Source organism: Balearica regulorum, chromosome 2, assembly GCF_011004875.1.
Source record: "Balearica regulorum gibbericeps isolate bBalReg1 chromosome 2, bBalReg1.pri, whole genome shotgun sequence".
In the NCBI taxonomy this organism is placed as follows: Eukaryota; Metazoa; Chordata; class Aves; order Gruiformes; family Gruidae; genus Balearica; species Balearica regulorum.
In genome coordinates, this window is record NC_046185.1 from 28,897,339 (window position 1) to 28,920,155 (window position 22,817).

A 22,817-nucleotide genomic window follows, 5' to 3' on the forward strand; every position below is an offset into this window, starting at 1 on the left:
GTTTTTTGTGTCTATAGAAGCAAGGTGATATTTATACCATGACTTAACAGCCAAACAAAGGTTGTCATGATGCAGGCTGTAAACCAAAAAAGGCAGTGTAACCTAAGCCACTAAGTTGCATATTGCTTCCATCATGGTGTAGGTAAACATAGATCATTACAAGCCTGTGTGGAGTAGTTAGGGAAGTTCCAAACTCCCGTTATCCATTCAAACTGGAACTGAACGTTACTTCCCACATACCAGGGCCAGTAGAACAAACTGCTTGCATTTGCCATTTGCCTCAGTTAGCTATCAGCCAGCCTATCTTAAACTGCTAATGGAAAGTGTTAAAATGAAGCTGGCTGACTTTGCATGCCAATAGATGAGGAAAGTTCACATTGTTACATCAACTTTACTGCCAAGACAACATCTAGCTGAAAGGCAGAATGGATCCTTGCAGACAATTTTGGCAAGCGTTGCACCTACATTCACAGGATGTCTTTGTCTCAAACAACTGTTTATACAACAGTGAAAAGAAGTTTATCTTCCCAAACTAGATTCATTTGATCAGACACTCATACTAGCATATTAAGAGTACTGAGTTAATATGGGGAAATTTAGTTGAAAATTGTTTGTTAAAATTATTAATAAGTTGAAACTAACAATGCTGGGGTTTTTGGGTTTGGTTTTGTTTTCCCTGCAGTTTTCTAGAAAAGAGCATTGGGAAGGCTTTTCTTGTTCAAGCAAACAGATGTATTTTGAATGAATGAATGCATACTTAAAATGTGGGCCAGACTCTTCGTGATTATTTTTATGACCCCACAACCCCTCACACATGGTTACTGTGGATGAATGACAAGGGGAAAAAAAGTTACACCTCACACACGATAAATAAATAAATAAATCTAGCTCCTACTTTAACCTTTCCTCCTCTTAGAAAGAAGATTAACAGATTCTGAGTTCTGAATCTGAGAGAGCTCCATGTAATTCTTGTACATGACAGAAAGTTATAGAGAAGGGGGAAGAAAAAAAAGAATTTAATATATTCCAGTGCTTTTTTTTTTCTTATCCCCTATGCATTTTTCTGTAAGGATTCTCCATCAGCTTACAAGAAGAGAATATTTCTTTAAAGTGTATGATATAAAAATAATATTAATAAAACTAATGCTAATAATAAAGAACTACCTTATGACGTAGGAGATTTCACATCAGAGACTGAATTTCAGGTACTTCAACAATTACTTGCTACGAAGAGCTTGTGAAAAGCCGTACTTTCAAACATGTTGTGCTAAAAAAAAGAGAAAATCACCTTTATTATTGCGGATAAGTTGAAATCAGTTCACAACTAAAAGATCACCTAGTGAATTAATGGCTTGAAATTATTTTTTTTCTTTTCAGTCTAATCTGCTGGTAGAAATAATTTAGGAAAGAGAAACTATCTATGATCCTCAAAGTCTCCCTTTAAACAGAAAGTGGTATTTCTGTCATTTAAAGCAGTCACTGGGCTTAGCACTCCAACTCTCATGTGATCCGAAGATCTTCAAGTCTCTGTTTGCTGTGAGGACCACTTCATGGAGACTTTTTCACCAAGCAGCAGCTTTAGGAAATCTGAGCTTTCCCGAAGATGTTCTCTAGGATATTATTACTGTGCTGGCCTCTGCTTTCCCCTGCCTTTTCAGGCGCAAATGGAATCTGAAAAATCGTGTTGCCAATTACTATGGATGTTGTCATGGTTTCCTGAGAGAATGAGACAACAACTTTACAGTAATTACATATTTATTTATTTATTAGGCAGAAATTTTATGGATTGTTGTTGCAAAAGTAGAAGAATATAAGATAACCATAAAATATAAGGTAATATTGTATGTGACATTTTTAAGAATAGTATATAACTAACTAATGAAAGATTTTCTACAGTATCTGTGTTCTTAAGCTTAGAGAATAATTTGTGCTTTATCCTGACAATTCTTCACTTCAGAATGCTCAAACCATATGTTCTTGAGGCCAAAATATTTTTAATCTATATTTAGACTCCTTCCTAAGTGGCTTGAGTTTCAAAAAGTGCTGAGCAGCTAACACCAATACCTGGAAACATCTACAACTAAAACATCAGTTTGGGAAAAAAGATGAAAACAGACAGATCAAAAAGCACCAGCTAAATTAAAAGAACAATATTGTTTTGTGAAAAATGCTTTGTTGTAATGGACAGGTTTAAGGCTGTAGTTCAAGTCAATGATGAATGCTTCCAGGCTTTGTACATATATCACTTAACTCCACATCCTGTACTTTTATAATTAATATTTTGCCACTGACTTAAATGAAAAGACCTAAGTCAGAAGCCAGAAGACTTGAGGGGGTGGAATTAATCTGACCCAATGTTGATGTTTATATCTGAATTAATCTTGTAGAGTCCCTTTAGAGTTAGAGGAGAGATATATTGCCTTCCTGGGTAAGATTTGTCACATCCTAAAGTAGGTGTCTAAAATAAACTAGATGAATCATGTCCTGAAATACCTGTTTCTCATCAGTGGCTGTGAAAGGTGCAGGTATAGACATTTGTGTTACAGTTTTCTGTAGCTAGATGACTTCCACTAGTGATGTTGAATCATGTGCAATTTCCGATGAGAGAAGAACTGAACTGATAAGTACTTCCAAATAACAGCATCAACTGGGGTTCAAAGAAATCTGTCCCTGCTTTGGGAACAGTTCAGTATTATACTCAGAAAAGGTAATTACTGGTGTAGGCTATCTCCCACCCCTCTCAGTATGGCAGGACAAACAGTCTCCTATTAGTCTAAACATGGTAATTCACAAATGGATTGCACCACTTAAATTTTGAACATATAGTTGGTAGTATGGGCTGCCTGTGCCAGCGGCTGTCCATCCAGGCTGAGGTCCTCCTGAGGTCCCGATTCACCGCAGGGGAAGTGTGCCAGGACTGACCGCTGCCCAAGCTAACACTCCCATGTCCAAGCTCTCCTGCACTTTGGCAGGGCCAGCTAACTCCTGCCTTCATCTTCCTCTCTAAGAATCCTGTTGCATAGGCTTTCCTCCGCGTGGGTCCCAGGAGGACGTCTTGCCTGCCTAACCATCGTGGCCTCTCCAGCACCCTTTGCTCTGCCCTCTGCAATCTGTCATGCTGGAGGCTGCTGCTCCACTGCGGGTGCTGAGGCATCTCCGTGCCGACAAGTGCCAAGAGTCACTGGTGCCAAAATGGCGGTATTCTGTGAGTGCTAGAGAGGCTCACAGTGGTTCCTCTAGCTGGAATGAAACATACACCTATATGGATATACTCACTAATAGTAGCAGGTTTATTCAATAGATCAGAGCATTTCATATGAGTAAATTTTATCAAAGTAAAACCAAAGTAGCAGATTTGTCTTCCTGTCACTTTCTCCATATATATGATCCCCAGTTCGAAGTTACCTCAATTTAGAATATGATACACACTTGAATCAGGTCTCCCTTTGAAGTCTGCAGACTTCTTAGAAAACATATCTGCTTTTCAGATCAGAGAACTTTTAATGATTTTTTCCTTCTCCTAATCGCTTTGCCAATTAGGATTCAAAATTCCTACTTCTTTTATCACTAGTTCAAGAAGAAAAAAAGAAAAAGAAACATAGAAAATTCTATCTTGATGATAGTTTTCCTTAATAAGAATTAAACAAGCAAAATAACAGTGAAGGAAGAACTGTTCACATAAAATTCCCAAATATATATATACAAAACTATGTCACTTTTTATCTTTAAAAAATCTTGAAGTCATATGCACATGTTAAGTAGATACAATGATAAAGTAAGAATAATAATCTGGATTTGATGGCTTTAATGTGAGTTAAATTGGAGTATAATATAATTACTTTCCATAGTTTAACTGACACAGGGTAAAAAATTATCTCTGCAGAGAGCAAGCACAAGATTTATACATAAATTAAATTCTATGTAATTCTGTTGTGGGGATTTCACTGATCTGTAGGACCCTTCCAGATTCCTGCCCCATGGCAACTTACATCTATTGTGAATATTGGCAGCGTGACTTTGACCTTCCTCCTAGTAATTACACATATTTCTCTTTATAGCAGGAAACACAGAACATTAGGGGAAACGAAGAAAAAAAAAATAAACATCCTTTCAAAACAAAAGCAGCCACAGTGTTAACATGCCAGTATTTTAGTTAAGTGGCTTAAAGACAAAACATACATTTGTTTTGTCAAAAGCAAAGATTTGATTTTAATATGGACTCATGCACAATTAAGTTCCTTTTACTTTCATTCTCACCCAGCCTGGCACTTACTCAGGAGAGGTAGAAAGATGTCCATTCCCTTCACATGAATGATCCTCAAGGACAGGACCATGGAGGATAGCTGAGAATTGTGTGATACATGCTCTTTTCATGCACATATCCAAATCTTCAATCCCAGCATGTGTTCATTCTGACAGCCTTCAGAAAAGAGATTAAATACTTCTCCAGCTTGTTGTTCCCACAGCAACAACTAAAAACAGCAACAAAGAGAAGACAGGAAAGAATATAAGTAGATAAGGCTGCTACAGTATTTGCAGCATTGGTAATTGCAATAGGACTACTGGAAAAATAGCGTAAACATTATTTGGCAACCAAGTCATTTGTAATGCTATGAGAATGACCACTGCATTTTCAAACATTTTTACTGGTATGAGCTTGCTGAGAGAAATTAATTTATCAAGATATTTTCTAGCAAAATGCAAAATGCCATTATAATTCTAATTTGATTTAATTTAAATAATTATTATCTAAAGATGACCATGAAAATACCCAAAATATCAGTCCATTAATCGGTATGACTTTTTTGCTAATAGAATAGAAATACCGTTTGAGAAGAGTATGCAAATTCAGTAGTGGACCTGAGCGATGAAGCAGTTAATCCCAGGAGCTAAAGAGAAGTTAATCCCAGGAGACAGAGATTCATCATAGGTGTAGTTTTTCTTAGTTTGTTAGGTTCATTTTCACAGCAGGATTTTCTCAAAGCATGAAATAAAACCATAAGCATTATATTTGTGGAAGGAACACACATCATCATATTTACATCTTTTTGGGAAGCAGCATGCTTTCGTGTCTTCTTTACCTCCCCTAGGATCATATCCAGCTGCTTCACTTCTCACTCTTTGGAGAGGTTGGTATTGATTCATTAGTCAGAATAGTCTGTGAAATTTTACAGTACTAGTGATTGAGACTGTGAGAAACAAAGTGGAAATATCCTTTCATCCATACTTTTTTAGAAAGAAAATTAAAAATACATGAAGTAATTAATACCACACATTTCAAGTGATTTACTAGAAAGTTGTATAATGTGCTTGGTAATAAATGTAAGTAGTAAGGCAGAAATTCTTACCTTTTACATGTCCTTACCTTCTAAAGTACAGGCTGATCTGTATTGTAAAGGAATGTGAGGTCCTCTCAAATATGTTATTTATCAGGCTTCTGACTTCTTCTAAATTATGCCCACAATATGCAGAACCATTAGAATACTGCCAGGAAGGACATACACACCTCTAAACTCACATGTCCCTAACAAATCTCAGCAATTGTCACTGAGTCACCTGAAGACAATCTTGCCCTATAGGAATATCCCCTTGTCAATTTTTAAACAAACAAGTTTAAATTTCACACTAATCTGTTGGTCTTTTTAAAATAGAACAGTTTTTTCAAAAATATATAGTGTAGGTATACTAAATTATACACAGAGTATATTAGTACATACTTTGTACACAACAAACTGCCTATACCTCCCTTTCTGTCTGCAAATATGTATAGATATCAGTAATTCAGCTTACAAAGATTTTAGTGTATATGTTAGTATATGTAATAATAGAATGAAAGAAGCATATTTTTATGTCATTCTTTTTTGTCACAATAGAAAAAAGGCTACACGTGTAGGTATGTTATTGAAAAATGATTGTTTAAAATACAGTGTGTACAAAGTAGTTACACTGTGTTCAGATAGAAAATGGGTATACTATGTATGATGATACATTTTTATTTAAAATCATAATTATTTAGTTTTGCTCTTCTTTTTTAAAGCTACTGCATGATCTCAGCTCCATCTTTTAGTAAAACTTTCTTTCCAAAAGAACCACCAAGCTACCAAATATCAATGCCAATGACAAAGGTTTGAGATATACTGTCAAGCAACTGTATATGATTTCTTAGACTGGCAAATGTGGCACCTTTATATGGGTAAGAGTATGCCTATCATTTATATTTAGGTCCATGTATAGTCTCTGTATAACATATATTTGCATATATGTTGCTTATGTAACTGCATACATAATGTATATGCTCAACTCTGCTGTATTGCATTAAGGTCAGAGAGAGAATTTTCTTTTATTACTGACTGTTGAATTAGCAAGTTCAAAATTCTGTTGTTTCTTTGTTTCTTTTTCTTTTTTTTTTTTTTTTTTTCCTTTCTGTATGCTATGTAGAGTAAGAATCTTACTCTAAAGTTTGCAGCATTTCAGCCAGTTGGGATTATCAGCATCGGTTTGGTGAGTCAATGGTAGGAATGAACAGAATAATGAAAATGTAAACTATAAATACACTAGACAAGACTTCATGGGTAGCAGGTGTGTAATATTTTTTGATGAATCATAAACTTGACTTTGAGGTACTGTCTTGTTGATAATAGGGCTGTAATAGAAGACTTTCTTGTACAGATTTATATTTCAGATTCATATGGATTTAATCTGAAATAGTTCATCTGCATTACATGAAAAATGAAGTAGAATAATCTTTGGAAGAAACAGTGTATGTCCATGTATAAAACATTTTTGTAGTTTTCCATTTTATTTGTCATTTGAAATTCAGTTTTGAGATTTTTTGTTTTTCTCTGGATGGGCAAATTTTCAGAATTGAGGTCACATGTCATTTAAATGATGGACAACTCTGGCTCACAATGTGTTGTAGCAGTTAGTTACTGTCACATGCTAAGGAGAAGAACCAAGTGACATGCCCTGAGGGGTCATTTAGTGCTGCATCAAAAAGATGGTCAAGTGATGAGTCTGAGGCTTGATAAGCCAATAGGCTATTGCTTTGATAAATTAAGCTCACATCATACCATTAAAAATGGCAATGAGTATCTTCAGAACTAGGTTTGTTGGAGCGAGTCCAGAAGAGGGCCACGAAGCTGATCAGAGGGATGGAGCACCTCTCCTATGAGGACAGGCTGAGAAAGTTGGGATTGTTCAGTCTGGAGAAAAGGCGGCTCCAGGGAGACCTAATTGTGGCTTACCAGTACCTGAAGGGGGCCTACAGGAAAGATGGTGAGGGACTGTTTATCAGGGAGTGTAGTGACAGGACAAGGGTTGAAGCTGAAGGAGTGTCGATTTAGATTAGATGTTAGAAAGAAATTCCTTACTGTTAGAGTGGTGAGGTACTGGAACAGGTTGCCCAGAGAAGTTGTGGAGGCCCCATCCCTGGAAGTGTTCAAGGTTGGATGAGGCTTTGGGCAATGTGTTCTAGTGGAGGGTGTCCCTCCCCATGGTAGGGGGGTTGGAACTAGATGATCTTTGAAGTCTCTTCCAACCCAAACTATTCTATGATTTTATGATTCTATAGGGTTTCTTAATAGCTCATTGTGGACAAATATATTAGATTTGCTTATCTGTAGACTTGAAAAATAGCATATATATTAGCTACAGGAAAGGCTTCCCCATACACCATGCTCCACAGTGCTGGCTGTTGAATATTTGATATATTAATACATATTCTGGAGTTTGGGCAGTGATTGTAAAGTCAGGCAGATTTAGTGCCTGAAATAGTTTATAGCCTCAGAGAAAAGTGTCAGTACAGAATAATCATTTTGTCTTAGTTCTTTACACACAATATCTTTTTTTTTTTTCCTTGTGAAATCAAACCTGAGATAAAATAAGAAAAACAATCACAGTCTTTTTGAGCTTATATCCATGGTATTCCAAATCTCCGTGCTAATGGGGAACACAAGAACCAAGATGCACAAGTTTTGGACTTGTGAAATATATTTTGCAATATTTCTCTACTACCCTATAGAGAAATTTAACAGGATGTAACTGAGACTATCACAATGAATATTCACCATCGCCTATCCTTCAGTAGCAAGTTTTAATTTAAAAGTCATCGTAGTCATACGTAGTTTAACTGTTATTCATGACTTGTTAAAGTTTTGTGATTGTGTTTCTTTTTGCCAAGTGGACTGCAATATATATTTCTGCTTGACTAATGTATACTGAAGTATAGAATCATTTGGGATGCTCTTCTTCAATGATGGGTATTGAAAATATTTTAAAAATTATATGCAGTGTCAGTATGATAATAAAGCTAGCCGGAACTAGTATGAATGTTCACTTGCCTTTACACTTCTTCATCTGACCACTGGCCAAGGAACTGAAGTTGGCCTACTATCCACCTTGCAGTCACAAGTACACTTCTGTGCAGCCTGGAGAGAAAGAAAGAACACTCAGGGTTATCCTTCTGCACTCTCAGTAGCTAGTTACAGGAACATTGAGATGCTCAAGGCAAGTCTGGTCCCAAAAGAAAAAAGGCACTGAGTAATTGTTGCCAAATTGGAGAAATCTAATTATATACAAGGGAAAAAGGATGGAAACTAAGACAGTAGTAAGTCCTACCTGCATTGTTCTCACACAACACATATTGAACTGGTTTAAACTTCAGTTTCAACTGCACTAAGTTATTTGGGTCAGTTTAAATTCAAGATGCCCTGGAGACAATCATGACTCCTGATGGAAATTGTTGTGAATAATGGGGCTATTTGACTATAAGTAGAAAATATGTTCCCTGTTAAATCACTGTCACCCCAAGCAAGACTATTATTCTCCCTTCTCCCTTCCCCCCTTATCCAAAGGCTACTCTGTCTTTACCACGTTTAATAGCTCCCCTTATGGCTACAAGTTACATTGCAGGAGGTGGAAATTACTTTTCATACTCCTTTTGCCTTTTTCACTTTCAGACTTAGGCTTTGACTAAGTCCAGTGAGGCAGTCAGCTGCTGATTATTTATTTTTTTCTTTCCACATAATCACCCCTTCCCAAAAGACCAGAGGAGAAAGACATACTAGGAAACAGCCACCCCTTGCATAATACCTGTTCTCTGACATAGTCCCACTGTCATTTAGAAGTACTACTTTGGAAGTGCTCTACCATATGCTCATTATCTGTATTCCCAGAAGGAAGATATGCCAGTAGATGACAGTGTGTTTTATTTATTTCCCCTTTGCTATGTAATTCACACCCCTTCAAGGTCAGCATGGAACAAAATATAGAAATTCCTGGAGATGTTTATGAGGACTCAGTGAGGACTTACAACTAAAGGATATATTGATTCCTTATGTATTGCATAACTGGCATAAATAGAGAGAAGCAGTAGACTCTTCTAAGATTATTTGTTAACTGTGGTTCCTTGAAATTTTAGAAATTGTAACAAGTTCACTTCCCAGACTTCCTAGCATTACCATTAGGCAATGATTAATAGGATGAGAATTAACAAGTCAAAATGCCAGTTTCTGCACCTAGGATGGAGTAATGCTGGGCAAGAGTTATCTCTCTCTGCTGGAAAGTGGCCCTGCAGAAAGGGATCTGGGAGTGCTGGTCGACAGCAGCTCAATATGAGTCAGCAAGAGGGCAAACCGCATCCTGGGGTGCATCAAACACAGCATAAACAGCCAGTCAAAAAAGGTGATTATCCCACTGTATTCAGTGTTGGTGTGGCCTCACCTGGAGTACTGTGTGCAGTTCTGGGCCCCACAATTGAACTGAATGCACCCAGAGGAGGGCAACAAAGCTGGTGAAAGGGCTGGGAGGCATGTTCTATGAGGAGTGGCTAAGGACTTTGGGCTTGTCTAGTTTGGAGAAAAGAAGGTTGAGGGGTGACCTCATTGCTTGAGGAGAGGAAGTGGAGAGGGAGATGCTGATCTCCTCTCCCTGGTATCCAGGGATAGAATGTGTGGGAAAGGTTTGAAGATGCATCACGGGAGGTTCAGACTTGACATTAGGAAGCATTTCTTTACCAATAGGGTGGTCAAACACTGGAACAGGCTTCCTGGACAGGTGGTTCGTACTCCATGCCTGTCATTGTTTAAGAGGCTTTTGGATAATGCCCTTAACATGCTTTAACTTGGTCAGCTCTGAAGTAGTCAGGCAGTTGGACTAGATGATCTTTGTAGGTTCCTTCCAAATGAAATAGTCTGTTCTATTCTACCTCAAACAGTAAAGGTTGAATACCACATGTAAAACACTCTTTGGTCTACTGATACTGACCAGCTTAATAATAGTGGTAGAATCAAATATTATTAATTTACAACTATTTGAAAATGCTTCAGTAAATACTGTGACTGACTTAGTACAATTATAAATATAGGACCTAGACTGGTTAATATTCTTAATTATCATGTAGGAAGCACAAGTCTAGGAGGCAAATTTGCCTTTCACAAGGTCTGAAAAGTAAAAGAAAGTTGCATCTTAAATATATGAGTTAATGCCAGATGAAGAAATATTTCATTCTAATAAACCTTTGTTAGACCTCTTAACTTTCATAAAACACAGAAAAGAATTGAAAAATAATGAGAGACATGTCACAGTACAATAGCTATAGTACAGTAATAACTTTTTTCCTTCATGTCTTTCCATCTTAAACTTATCATTTTTAAAAATTATATTAATTATTCCATTATGAGTGCAGAATGAAAACTTTATAGAGTTGTTCCTGTGCATCACTTCCAATGTTGAGATTAGCTACAGAAGCTGTGGCTTATTCATATGAGAGAATGTCAAGATCAGCTTTGGATATAGAAGGGCAGATTCAAATATAAAAAGCATTCATCATCGGGGCAGTCAAGCTTATCAAACCTGTTACAACAGCACACTGAGAATCTGCTTTGCTGAAAAACCACACCCAAGAAAAAATATCGTCATGAAAATATTTCATCTGGAAACCACATATTTATAAATGACAAGATAAACTCTTCTCATTTCTGAAAGCACATTATGTCTCATTAATTTTTGAAAGACAAGACTTTTCGGCACAGTTGTACTAAATGAAAGAGCAAGAGCATTTAGTCTTCATATTTCAGGATTAAGAATCAGAAAGACATGAAAAGACTCTGTCAACTAAGTACATAGTTTTAGTTATGATTGTTTCCACACTTCCAGTCAAACATTTTTTTTTACAAACATCATCATGGATCCATAGATCATGAAGACATTTACTGCCAAGTGGTTCCCCTTTCATATATACTTGGGAGAAAGTTTATTTCTTTGTGTCAACAAGAGGAAATACTTGAAAAATTGAAACACTATCAACTATGTCCTCAAAGTTCTGTAACTACATATATTTTTTTTTTTTTTTGCTAAATTCAACTTTTTAATATTATCACTATTAATATTATAATAGTACTTAGAATTCCAGATCAAGTGCCAGCAGCGGAAAATAACTGTCTACCTCCACAGAATTCACAGAGTTAACACTAAGCATTTTCTTGTTTCAACATACAACTGTCTATTAGGCCACAGTATAGGCCTTTCAGTATTTATACTGCTCTTTCAACAAGAAACTACCTACTGTAGGTGCCACCTGTTTCACTTGAGTCCAGCCATCTAAAAGTTAGATGTTCAGCATAAACTGCTGATCTAGAATACTTCTCTTGTCAGTGCGACAGGATCACATTTCCAGAGGATGATTCTTCCCATTCCTAGGTGGTGAAAATGAGCAATATCCTGGATGTGACCCTCTCCAAGTGACCAGAATCTTTCTCCTGATGTAAAATATTTTTCCAAAGTCTCATAATATGACAGGTAAACTACAGAATCTGTACAAAACACTCACAGAAAGATATGCTGAACTAAGTCTTAGATGAATAAAACCAGACAAAATTAATACCATAGAGGTCCAGCTCTGAAATTTTTATAGAAATAATCCCATTGGCTTTGATTTTTGTTTGCTTCACAGAGTGCCATAATTCTACTGTCAAAACTTCTAGTTGTGTCCAATATCCTGTAATAAAAACTGAAAAGATGAATTTTAGAAAAATATAACAAAAAAGTTAAATCGGTCTATAACATGAATGTGTTATTTTATTTTTTAGACCTACAAAAACTAAAAAGTTCTAATACTTAAATAAGCAACTACACTTATAAGGGACTTACACAATGAAATAAATAAGAGCATCCTATTTTGAGAAGGATAGAGCAACATCCATATTTTCCTCATTAGGACTGCAGTTATGGTGATTCAGAAATGGACATTTACAAATAATCAGCAGAGGTCTGTTTGCAAGTGCTTGAATGACTAAGTTCCCTGTGGGGTTTGTCCTAAATAGGTAGTCCTCAGTTTGTAAAGTTTACCTCACACAGCAAGGATATTTTCCTCTTGGAACTATGTATTGATGCAAGCATTTTTACTCAGGTTCACTGCAGCATCAACTTCAAGTCAGAAATTGCACACAAGTCTAGACATGAGGTATGACACTTGAACCCTACAGTAATCATGTACATCAGTTAAAAAAGATTATGCTTATGGTGTCTGTAAGATGATCATATATTATATGTAACAAAAATGGTTTCCTTGTTTAAAAAAAAAGGAAAGCTGCCTTTGCTACCACATTATCCTTATGATTCATTATTAAGTGTTACCTTGTAAAATTCAAATCCAGTGAAAATGTTTTTAAAGTGCAGAGTCCTCCACTTGTGTTATTTCTGTTACTATGTTTGTAGTTTCAAAGGTCTTTTTTCCCTTTCCTCTCTTCATAGGAAATGATCTATTTCTAGTTGCAGTGCATGAACTGGGACATGCTCTGGGCTTGGAGCACTCTAATGATCCCACTGCAATCATGGCTCCATTTTACCAGTATATGGAAACTGACAACTTCAAACTACCTAATGATGATTTACAGGGCATCCAGAAGATATACGGTATGTCATGCTCTAATTAAGCAACATAATTTTTTAATCTTTAGAATACATTTGAGGTCCTCCTGTCCCTACCACCTCTCCAAAATAGTTTGTTAGTTTAGACTGTGCCAGTTATTATGCCAAAGGCCTTCCTGTAGGCCTTCGTAGGCCAAAGATTTTGATGAAGCTCTTTTACTTTGTTTATCATTGTTCACAACTTGCATTCAGCTGGAGTAGTAATTTTAATTTTAAAAATCCCTAAAGAAAGTATCAGCAAAAGGGTCCCAAACTATGAAAAATCATAATAAGCTTATTTCCACAGCAGTCCAAACTCATGTAACTGGATGAATTGACTGCTTGTCAGTTTATCAGTTATAATACTAAACAGTTCCCTAGGTGTACAAAATTTGTAGTCCTAGAAAAACCCTTTCTTGTAATAAATATAGCAAATTGATCTCAAAAGAATGGTATTACCAGCCCAAGATTTTGAACTCCCTAAGGGGAAAAAGGCCCACTTCTTTAAAATATGTTTGTTTAGTTTTTTTATGGCCTGACATAGCAGACATATGTGATGTAAATAAATGTGATGTAAACAAATTCTACAGGTATTGAATTGAATTGGATAAGGCAAGGTAACTGAAAATTAAAAAAAAAAAAAAAAGCCAAGACAATAACAGTATTTTGATTATGGGTTGAATGTAACACTAACTCCCATATGACTGTTCCTTACATTTCCAAAGACATGGTTTTGTTCTTGGTTTCAAAGACTTCGATTCTGTTGGTATCTGTTAAATAGTCTGGTTTTTTTCTTTAGAAGTATATTTTACTTTTCTCTCCTACAGTGAAAAATCTGTGGTATGTTAATGCTATGTATCCAGTACATATCATTTGAAATTGTCTTGTTTAAAATTCCCCAATTAATTCTGTATTGGATTTGATTTTGTACTCAGAATTATTTTCAATTTAAATGTTTAACTGTCAGATTTATGTTGAATATTATCAGGGCCATTCCTTGTTTATCTTTACAGCTAGAAAAGTCAACTATGATCATGTAGAATTACTCTAGTACTAACTAGAACTCTGCAGCCTCCATGGTGTTTTATATTAACAAGCACTGATAAATATTTACATAAAGCATAAATAACAATTTCAAAATGATTGGCAGATCAAGTTTTGTTTGGTTGTGGGTTTGGTTTTTTTTTTCCCTATGTGATTAGCTGGAAGGAAGGTTGTTTCTCATGACCTCATAAGTTGGTAGTCTAGACTTAAGGGCTAGACAAGAACACTTTGCTGAAAACTAGCTGCTAAGCTCTAACAGCTGTGGGCTAAACATTAGAAGAAATGTGTTACCCCTGGGAAGTAATATCTGACATCACCACCAAATGGCATATGAAAACTTTGGTTTGGGGTTAAAAACTTTCCAACATGAGCTACTGCAAACTGATTGCTTTGCTCCCTTTAAAATCAAGAGGTGATCTGGAATCATATGCCTCAATAAAAATGTCACGCCTATTAAAATAATTACTTTGGTCTGCAGTATTCCTTGAAGCACTATTATTAACTATAAATTATAAATGTCACAAGCCTTAAAATTGTGAATGAAATAAATGCCTTATTACATTATGCATTTCCTTACATAGTCCATCTTGTTCTTTAAAAAGTATACTTCTTTTGAAAAAGTATCAGAAATTCAAATGCCATTATGCAGTTTCAGAGTTGTCTTACTATTTAAAAGTCTTTCTGAAGCTGGTCATGCAAATTATATTTATTTTTAAAAGTCCAAATTCATTCTGTATTTAAATGACTTGGAGAGAGGCCTAAATAAAATGAGCAAAATTAAAGTATTCATCTTGTTTCCAGAAATCTTACTTATCCAACTGAAACTTCTTAACTTTTTGTACCTTGAAAATATAAGTCAATGTAACAATATGTGTAAAAAGGGAAAGGCAATTTCAGTACACACATTGCAAGTCATCCAGTATGACTTTAGGGTTATGAGCAGCATCCATCTAGGATGACCCTTTGACAGATAGAGAAATTATGAGTAGGATAGTTATTTAACCTATCATCAAACTCTGTATATTATGACAGAAAATTTATTTGAAAGAAAAAAAATGTTTTAAAACCACTGTACAGAGTTTTAGTTTTTCACTTTAGAAGGTTTTTTTAATCCTTTTATCCTCAGAACAATTCTTTTAATTATCAGGTATCTAGCTTTGTAAGACTCACTGGAATATACAAATTAAAATAAGAAGTAATTAATTTCAGAATATTGAAGAAAACATGTGAATTATGTTTTTTATTTATGTGAATGCCTAGGATTTGAAATCCAGTTTCAAGAGCTCCTATACCTAGGAGCATTGGGGAAAGCTGGGAATGTCCTGTCACTAATGTACATGACATTACTTGGCCTACAAATTGGGTCAGTGGGAAATATCAGGTATGCCACATATATGCACATGTGTATTGATGGGTGGAAGTTACAAATATGCATTGAAACGCCATTGACTGCTGCTGATCTTATCAGGAACAGGTTTTTTATTTCCCTTTATTTTGTAAAATAGTCAATGATTGGACTATGGTGGACTATGCATCATTTGCAGGTTTTATTGGAATGTTGTTCCAATAAGGAAGGAAGATTCTGGATAGTGAAAAGTAGTTATTTTTTTCATTCATGCCTTGGTTTTATGGTAGTCATTCATTATATGTTTTAGCAACATGGGAAAGGTACATTAGGTCACTTTTTCCATTCCTCTTCCACCGTAGGATTTGCACTGCTTACAGCAGGTTTTTTTGTGTATTTCTTCTTTGAGTGCATGTGGGCATGTAAATTACATCCTGCTGCTATTTTTGAAGGTCCACCTGACAGGATACCACCACCAACAAGACCTCTGCCAACAGTGCCCCCACATCGGTCAATCCCTCCAGCAGACCCACGGAAGAATGACAGGCAACCTAAACCTCCCCGGCCACCCACTGGTGACAAACCTTCCTATCCAGGAGCCAAGCCTAACATCTGTGATGGGAACTTCAACACTCTGGCTATTCTTCGCCGGGAAATGTTTGTTTTCAAGGTAGGACGCTGTGAATTTTTCAATGTTACATCAAATGTCTACACTTATACTTTTTGTTTTTCTTTGTTTTAAAGCAAACTCTCATTTATCATGCCTCGACTTTCTCAGCTTGCTCACAGTTAGAAAGTTCAAGAAAGAAATTTAAAAAAATAAACATACACATGGCTTAAATGTCTAGCAGAGGACTGCTGTAATGTTCTATTTTGGGAAAATACCCATGTCAGCAGAAACTATAATGCCTCAAAATGTAAGGGTAAAAAAATGCTGCATGTTATGGAGAGATAAAAATTGTAAATCAACTCATGAATAATAGGAATGATTTTGTTGGGAATACAGCCACATCTAGACATACAGTAGATATTGTGTCTTCAACATTTTTTTTTTTCCCCTCATGGAGCTATGATTTTAACTTTACAATTAGATCTGTCATTTACAAAGGAAGTTGTGATTGCACTGAAACTGCAATATCTAAGTAAAGGTCTTTGCCACAAAAATCTTATTGCAAATGTGTCATTGTTTATTTCCATTCATCTTTTTGCTCTGAGCTGATAAATGTTGTATATGCAGCAAATCAAAATAAACAAACTGAACTTAAAGACAATCTTTTGGTAGAAGGACTTTGCTAAAACTCATGGACATCTAAGCTACCTTAGGATGATCTGCAGTATGATTTCTGGAAGACATTGAATGTTGAAGAATAGTTAGAGAATCATTATTATTCAGTCTCTTGAATCTTAAACAAATTTGCTGACAGGTAGTGCTGTGCAAATGTTCCAGAAACAAGAATCAGGAAAATCTATTATTTTGAACTATTAGTGTGTCAAATTTGCTTAAGCAATAGGAAATATGGGATCTTTGTTTTGTAAATATATCCTTCTTTTTAACTTCAACATTATAGGTAGAGAAGGGCCTTTTGCATGAATAGGTAACACTTTTCCCTTCAGCAACAGTGTAAGTAGGGAAGTGCAATGAATTTGTCTCAAAACATGAAGCTCACAGTTCAATGGCTTTTTTTGACCTTTCTGATACGACTCATTTCTCCCTTAAATGTTTGGGGGTTTTTTTTTGTATATATAATCTATCATTCCAGATAAACCTTATTAACAATGCTACCCAGCATTCTTTAGCATACCTGAAAAAATATGTGCCAATAGCTTCACATGAATTCATTCAAAATTATTAAGCTACCTTCACAACCCAATGAACAGGAAGTGTATTTCCTGTAAACAGCTAAGGATTTTGCCAGCCCTGGGGCTGTCAGCCCTTTCCATTTGAATAGATGGTATATCTTCAAACACTGGGAGGTCCTGAAGCATCAGTCTTTTTATGACTAAAACTCAAAGGTTAAGAAAGAATCTAATTTTCTAACTTGACATTAAACAGGATATTAAAATACCTACTTCAATCTCATGTCATCCACCTCAAGAGCAATAGAATATATTCTCATTTATTTTAGAAATAAATCGATAAATAGTGAAATGCTATCCCACTAATACAAAATTTCCTGTCTAGCCAGGTCTGTGTTCCTGGATAAATAGATTCACCATTACCAATCAGTCTTACCTATTGTGATTGAAAATACAAATTAAGTTTTCTCCAAAAGTGTTTACTGCTTACTGTCTTAATATTACATATTTACTATACAGTTTGTGTGCTTACTAGTGTGCAAATTGTGTTTATGTTCCAAAATTAAAACTCCATTTATGATCCACATGCTAATGAGGAAACACGGTAAAACCTTGCCAGTGAAAAATGACCAATAACAAAGTGTTTATGGATTTCATATTTAGAGTCTGACTGTCCAAAATGAAGTTGCTGCAATCATAAAAGCAACGTGTTGGGAAGGAAGGAAGAGATGACCTTTGTCCACATTAATTTCTTTAAGGGTCTCACAGTTCCCCTTTTCTCCTCAGGGTACCTGGGAGCATGGCAAGGCATGAGTTGGGTTAGTATGTTAAGAAATGATGTTTACTTAAGTATACAAATCTTGACTTTGTAGTCCAAGTGTCTTTGAATGTTTGAGTTAGTAGACCTTAACTTTCTGGTTTGTACATTAATTTACTGATGAAGATTTTTGTCTGCTAAAGGAGTTTCATTATTTGTTGAAGATTTTTTTTTTTGGGGGGGGGGTGGTTTTTGTATGGGGAGAAGTATGAAAGGAGCAGGGAAGGGGAGAAGGGATTGGAAAAGTCAGAGGTTGTTAGTAATTTTCAACTTTGCAGAATCTCAGGGGGTAGGTTATAAGGAAAAGCCCAGTATGTCAGACTGTAGCAGGAGCAGGGCAGGAACTCATTTTCAGAAGGCATATACAGGAATAAGGACTAGCACACAGAAAGCATCCAGCACTGGAGGAAGCCAAGCTGGAGGTTCTGTGGTCTGACACAACAAAAAAACCAAACATCTTTGCCCTTGCCTCTTAATGTTAGTACAAGGATAGACTGGGAAGACATGAGTGATGGGCTGAGAGCCAAGTACAGAAAGGTAAAGAAGAAGAGGGGATTGATAGCAGTACCGTACCAGGTGGAAACAACTAAAGAAGAATTATGACCTTCGTTGGAAGAATTATTACTGGATAGTCACCAGATGAGTTAAATTAATAAAGTTGGAGGCAAATCAAATTATATCCTTTTCTTTCTTTGTCTTTATCCACAGGTCTGTAATGATCCTGGAGTGGCAGATTTTACTGCCTTCTGAATGGCATGTATGCCATGTACGAATTTCAAATTGAAAATAGCCACTTTTTACCTCATGGACAAGTCCCAAGCTCAGGAGCTCAATTTGTTTAAATAATCCTTGAAATTTCTTGGGAATTTAGCCACAGAGTTGAAGAATGTGAGCCCTTTCGAATAATTAAATTCTAATTTAAACAACATAAAATTGAAGCATGAAAGATAACAGTTTGAGATACACTGTGGATTTTCATAGTAGATGACAAACAATATTAATTTCAAGAAGATTGTTTTCTATTGGCTGTTGAGCTATTAGGTATACTTAAGAGTATCAGAATATTAGAAACAATGTCTATGTTCAGTCAAATTGATGAGTTTTGTCTGTGGTTTTAAGACTATCTGTCATTCTCAAATGAATATATCCAGAGTAAAACTGAGTAACAGCAAACTTAAAGGGAAAATGAATTTACACTTATCCATCCCTTTTTATTGTTTTGCCATCACTTTGACAAAGTAACAATCTTAGCAACACTTGATAAAATTGTAGGGTTATAGAAATGAAATAAAGAAGAATTTTTCTTGATCTACCATGAACAGTAAACACAAAAAACCTCCCAATCAATGTGTTAAAGATTCCCCAAAGATCACCAACTAAAATTAGAATTTTGCAGATCAGTTGTTTTGGAGAAATTATTGGATTTTAAGGAAAAAAAAATATTTTTCATCAAATATACATGGATTACTGACATATAAATATATTATCCCAAAAGGACTTCTTCCTGAATTCTTTAAATTAAGATGTCCTTAAAATGACCCTGCTAGCTGAAAGGCTTGGGGACACAGTATGCTATAGCAGAAAAATATGTTAAAATCAATGTATTGTAACTATTGGCTTCAGTTGTCATCAACTGATATTTTAGAGTATATGAAGTTTGTCTTAATTTACTGCAGTTTTTTAATTACTGCTATTATTTAATACATGCTTGAATTGGTATAAGTAACAATCAGGACAGAAGAATTTCTATGCCAAAATTCATGAGTGCCAAGTTTTTTTTCTTGAGATTCCAGTTAGCTTCTGTATTTATGCTGAATACAATTAGTATTTAGCTGTCACTCTTATTTCCAATCTCTTCTCCAGCTATTTTTTCCCCTCTGTTTAGTTAAAAGTCCCCTGGGACACAGAAAATGGCTGAAAATGGAGAAAAACAAATTGGTCTTCCTTTTCTCAGAAAGTTTTGCAGAGTAGTATGACACTGTCTGCCTTTAATGGAAAAACCTCTCAGCTATTGTATACGGGAATATGTGCTATCCGACAGTACTGTCTTCTCCTTAAAGTCTCCTGAGAGTACATCCAGGGCTACTGTGTCATGAAAAGGAACCCCATTATCTAAGATCACCAGAAAAGATCCATTAGTGAAGAAGTTTACAACGTATATTTCCACTTTCTGCCTGTGTTCTGTGCAATTCACACTGCTTTTCCAGTCTTCTGTAGCAAAACAGTTATGAAGATAACCTAGGATGTCCTATCAATAAAGGTACCTACATTAACATCTTCTGAATCTTTTAAACCATTAAAAAAAATGTTCAGGGGGGCCAATGGTTGCACAGAATATATTGTCTCTCAAAGGATGCAGACCAAGGAACAGTGGTTGCTTATTCTGTTATTTTTGAGGCATGTATCGCTTGTGTTTGACTCTACATGCTGATTGTTCCTTGGCAACAAAATTACCTCTAGCTCTGTTTCAACAATCTGTGTTACTACTGTTGATATCCTTTTTCTTTATGTCCTTTTCTGTTTCACAGATTTTAACAAAATTCTTAGTTTTTTGAACAGGTTACATATAGAAAAGTAAGCACTATGTGTGTGGAACTTGTCCTGTGTAAATTAGCAAGTTAGAGGGACAGGTTACTGCTCCTTGTTTACGTGACAGAGGGGTTTGCCTCATAGAAGAACATCTCACAGAAGTTGGACTGGTCTTTGTCTAATGCTAAAACCTTAAGAAACAAAAGAATGGGTCCTATATAATCTATAATGGTTTCAGTATTCATGTTGGAACAGTTAACTCACTCTTTGAAGAACAGCATTTTTAATCACTGTCGTATACTAAGGTGTTTGTTGAAATGTAATGCAAGTATAAGAGAAAGAAGCTTGTCCATGAGACATAGCATTTACAGCTTAGAGAAATGTCTTCTGAATTGTTAACATTACAGATGGTAGAATATGGAACCAATTTTAGGAAGGCCTTAACAGTCTGTGTTTTACTATTTTATAGTAATTTCTCCACAACTTGCAGATATTTGTTTTCTGACTCTTCATCTGCTAAGAACCATTGTAAAAACATTTATGATGTGCCAAACAAGCCAAGCCAATTAGGCTGTCATTACCTCTTGGCATTAGTTTAGACTGCAGTTGCTTTCATACATAACTGTATAGATGCCATTTAATATCCCTTTCAGAATTGTGTATTTATGTAGAGTATGCTGTTAAACACAAAAGGAAAAAAATCCTGTTTCTTGATATGTGGTAAACACATGAAGAATTTTTAAAGCATTTTAGCATTGGCTATTTAATCATAACTATTAGGCCTAATAAAAAATCTGTGAGATGGAGGCAAAATACTGCTAATAAAAAGTAGAGACAAAGAAACCACTGCAGCATAAGACTTGACTCCACTGTATTTGAAAGCAGACATTTTTTCAAAGTTCTCCTGGTCTGTTTGTGTAGCTGGTTTTTGTTGCATGATACTGTGAATGTGAGGGCTGTCAGCTACAGCCTGGGAAAGTTCAGCAGAGGATGCTGTGGAATTAGACGCTTTGGGAGCTGAGAGGGAAAAAACACTTAACATCTGAGCTGTAAAAGACTGGGAACAGGAGCTCAGAAGTAGCTAAATCTGCAGAGAGCAGTCTCCTTTCCCCCTACTTCTTATACCATTATGTTAGGAAGAACAATCTGGTGGAATCTGCCATTTTTGATCTCATCAGGGAGAAGGGCTGCATTAAGTCAGGTTATATGTTGAAAAGGAAAGAGAAAAGCGGCAAAAAACTCAGTGGGAACTTCAATGTACCACAGTAGACCAAGCCCATTGGAAATGTACAGGATGAATGTTTTGTGGCACAAAAACAAATTATAGGATGTCAAGAAGGAAAAAAAATCAGGGACATACTGGAATACTAAAAAGTCATAGCTTGTTTATTTTTGACAAATGGATATTTTCACTGATGGAAGTAAAAATATTTTCCAGATGTTACCTAAACCTTTCAGTGTGCTTCTAAGCTAGGGAAGGGTTTTAGCTAACACATTTGGCCAGTTTAAAATGGAAAGCTCAGTCTGTTCATCACTGTGTGGAAAGTAGGTAGTATATTCCATCCAGCTGCAGAGGAATTTAGGCAAGAATGTAATCACCTCAGTAATAATTGTACCAGAATAGTTCAGTTAAAAGACCATTCTACCTCCTCACCCTTTAAAAAATTGTCTTGGACTTTATTACATAGTTTTATGTCCATTCAAAAGATGGCAACCCAGTCATAGCAATACCTATTGTCTAGCACCTATAGATATATTTGTACACATATAAATATTCTATATAGAAAGATCTAAAAAATCATAACTATATTACTAGGGTTTTATTTACAAGAGCGTCAGTGTAATGGATATACATGTTATTGAAACTTGTAAGCAACTTGAACTGATTAACAATCTGTACTATCTGGCTAATAAAATTCCTATTATTCATGTACTAGCCCATTAAAAATTATAACCTTAGCAGCATGCGTGACTCAGTATCTTCAGCAGGACTTTAGATTTGTCAGAAGAAAGTACTATTTTTTCCCAAAAGGCTATGTTTTCATTGGCAAACTATGCGATGTAAAAGGATTTGATCAGTAGCAGAGCAGATGGTTCTAAGCATCTCTCACGTCCATCATATGTGCTTTTCTTTTAATTAGATACAGTTCATCCTCTGAGGCCATACAGTTCCACTATACATGCAGTTCAGATGTTTCTGAAGGGCAGCTATCCCTTAGACACTGGTGTCTTTGACAGTGGACCACTCAAGAGTGTATCACACAAGCATTTCTTCTAATGCAAGTGGTGTTACCATCTTGTTAACATGTAATTGCTCACACCATCTTGACCCAAATAAACTCTCACATGCAAAACACATATTATTTCTCCTCACAGCAA

General features: G+C 35.8%; 1 protein-coding gene across 2 annotated transcripts in view; it reads left to right on the forward strand.

Annotated features, from left to right (window-relative positions):
* MMP16 (matrix metallopeptidase 16) overlaps positions 1-22,817 on the forward strand; it is a 185,282-nt gene that overhangs the window by 120,493 nt on the left and 41,972 nt on the right. For both annotated transcript variants that reach the window (XM_075743766.1, XM_075743767.1), the window contains 2 exons: positions 12,751-12,912; positions 15,748-15,965. In XM_075743766.1, the coding sequence (XP_075599881.1) occupies positions 12,751-12,912; positions 15,748-15,965 (380 nt within the window). The remainder of the gene's footprint in view (positions 1-12,750; positions 12,913-15,747; positions 15,966-22,817) is intronic.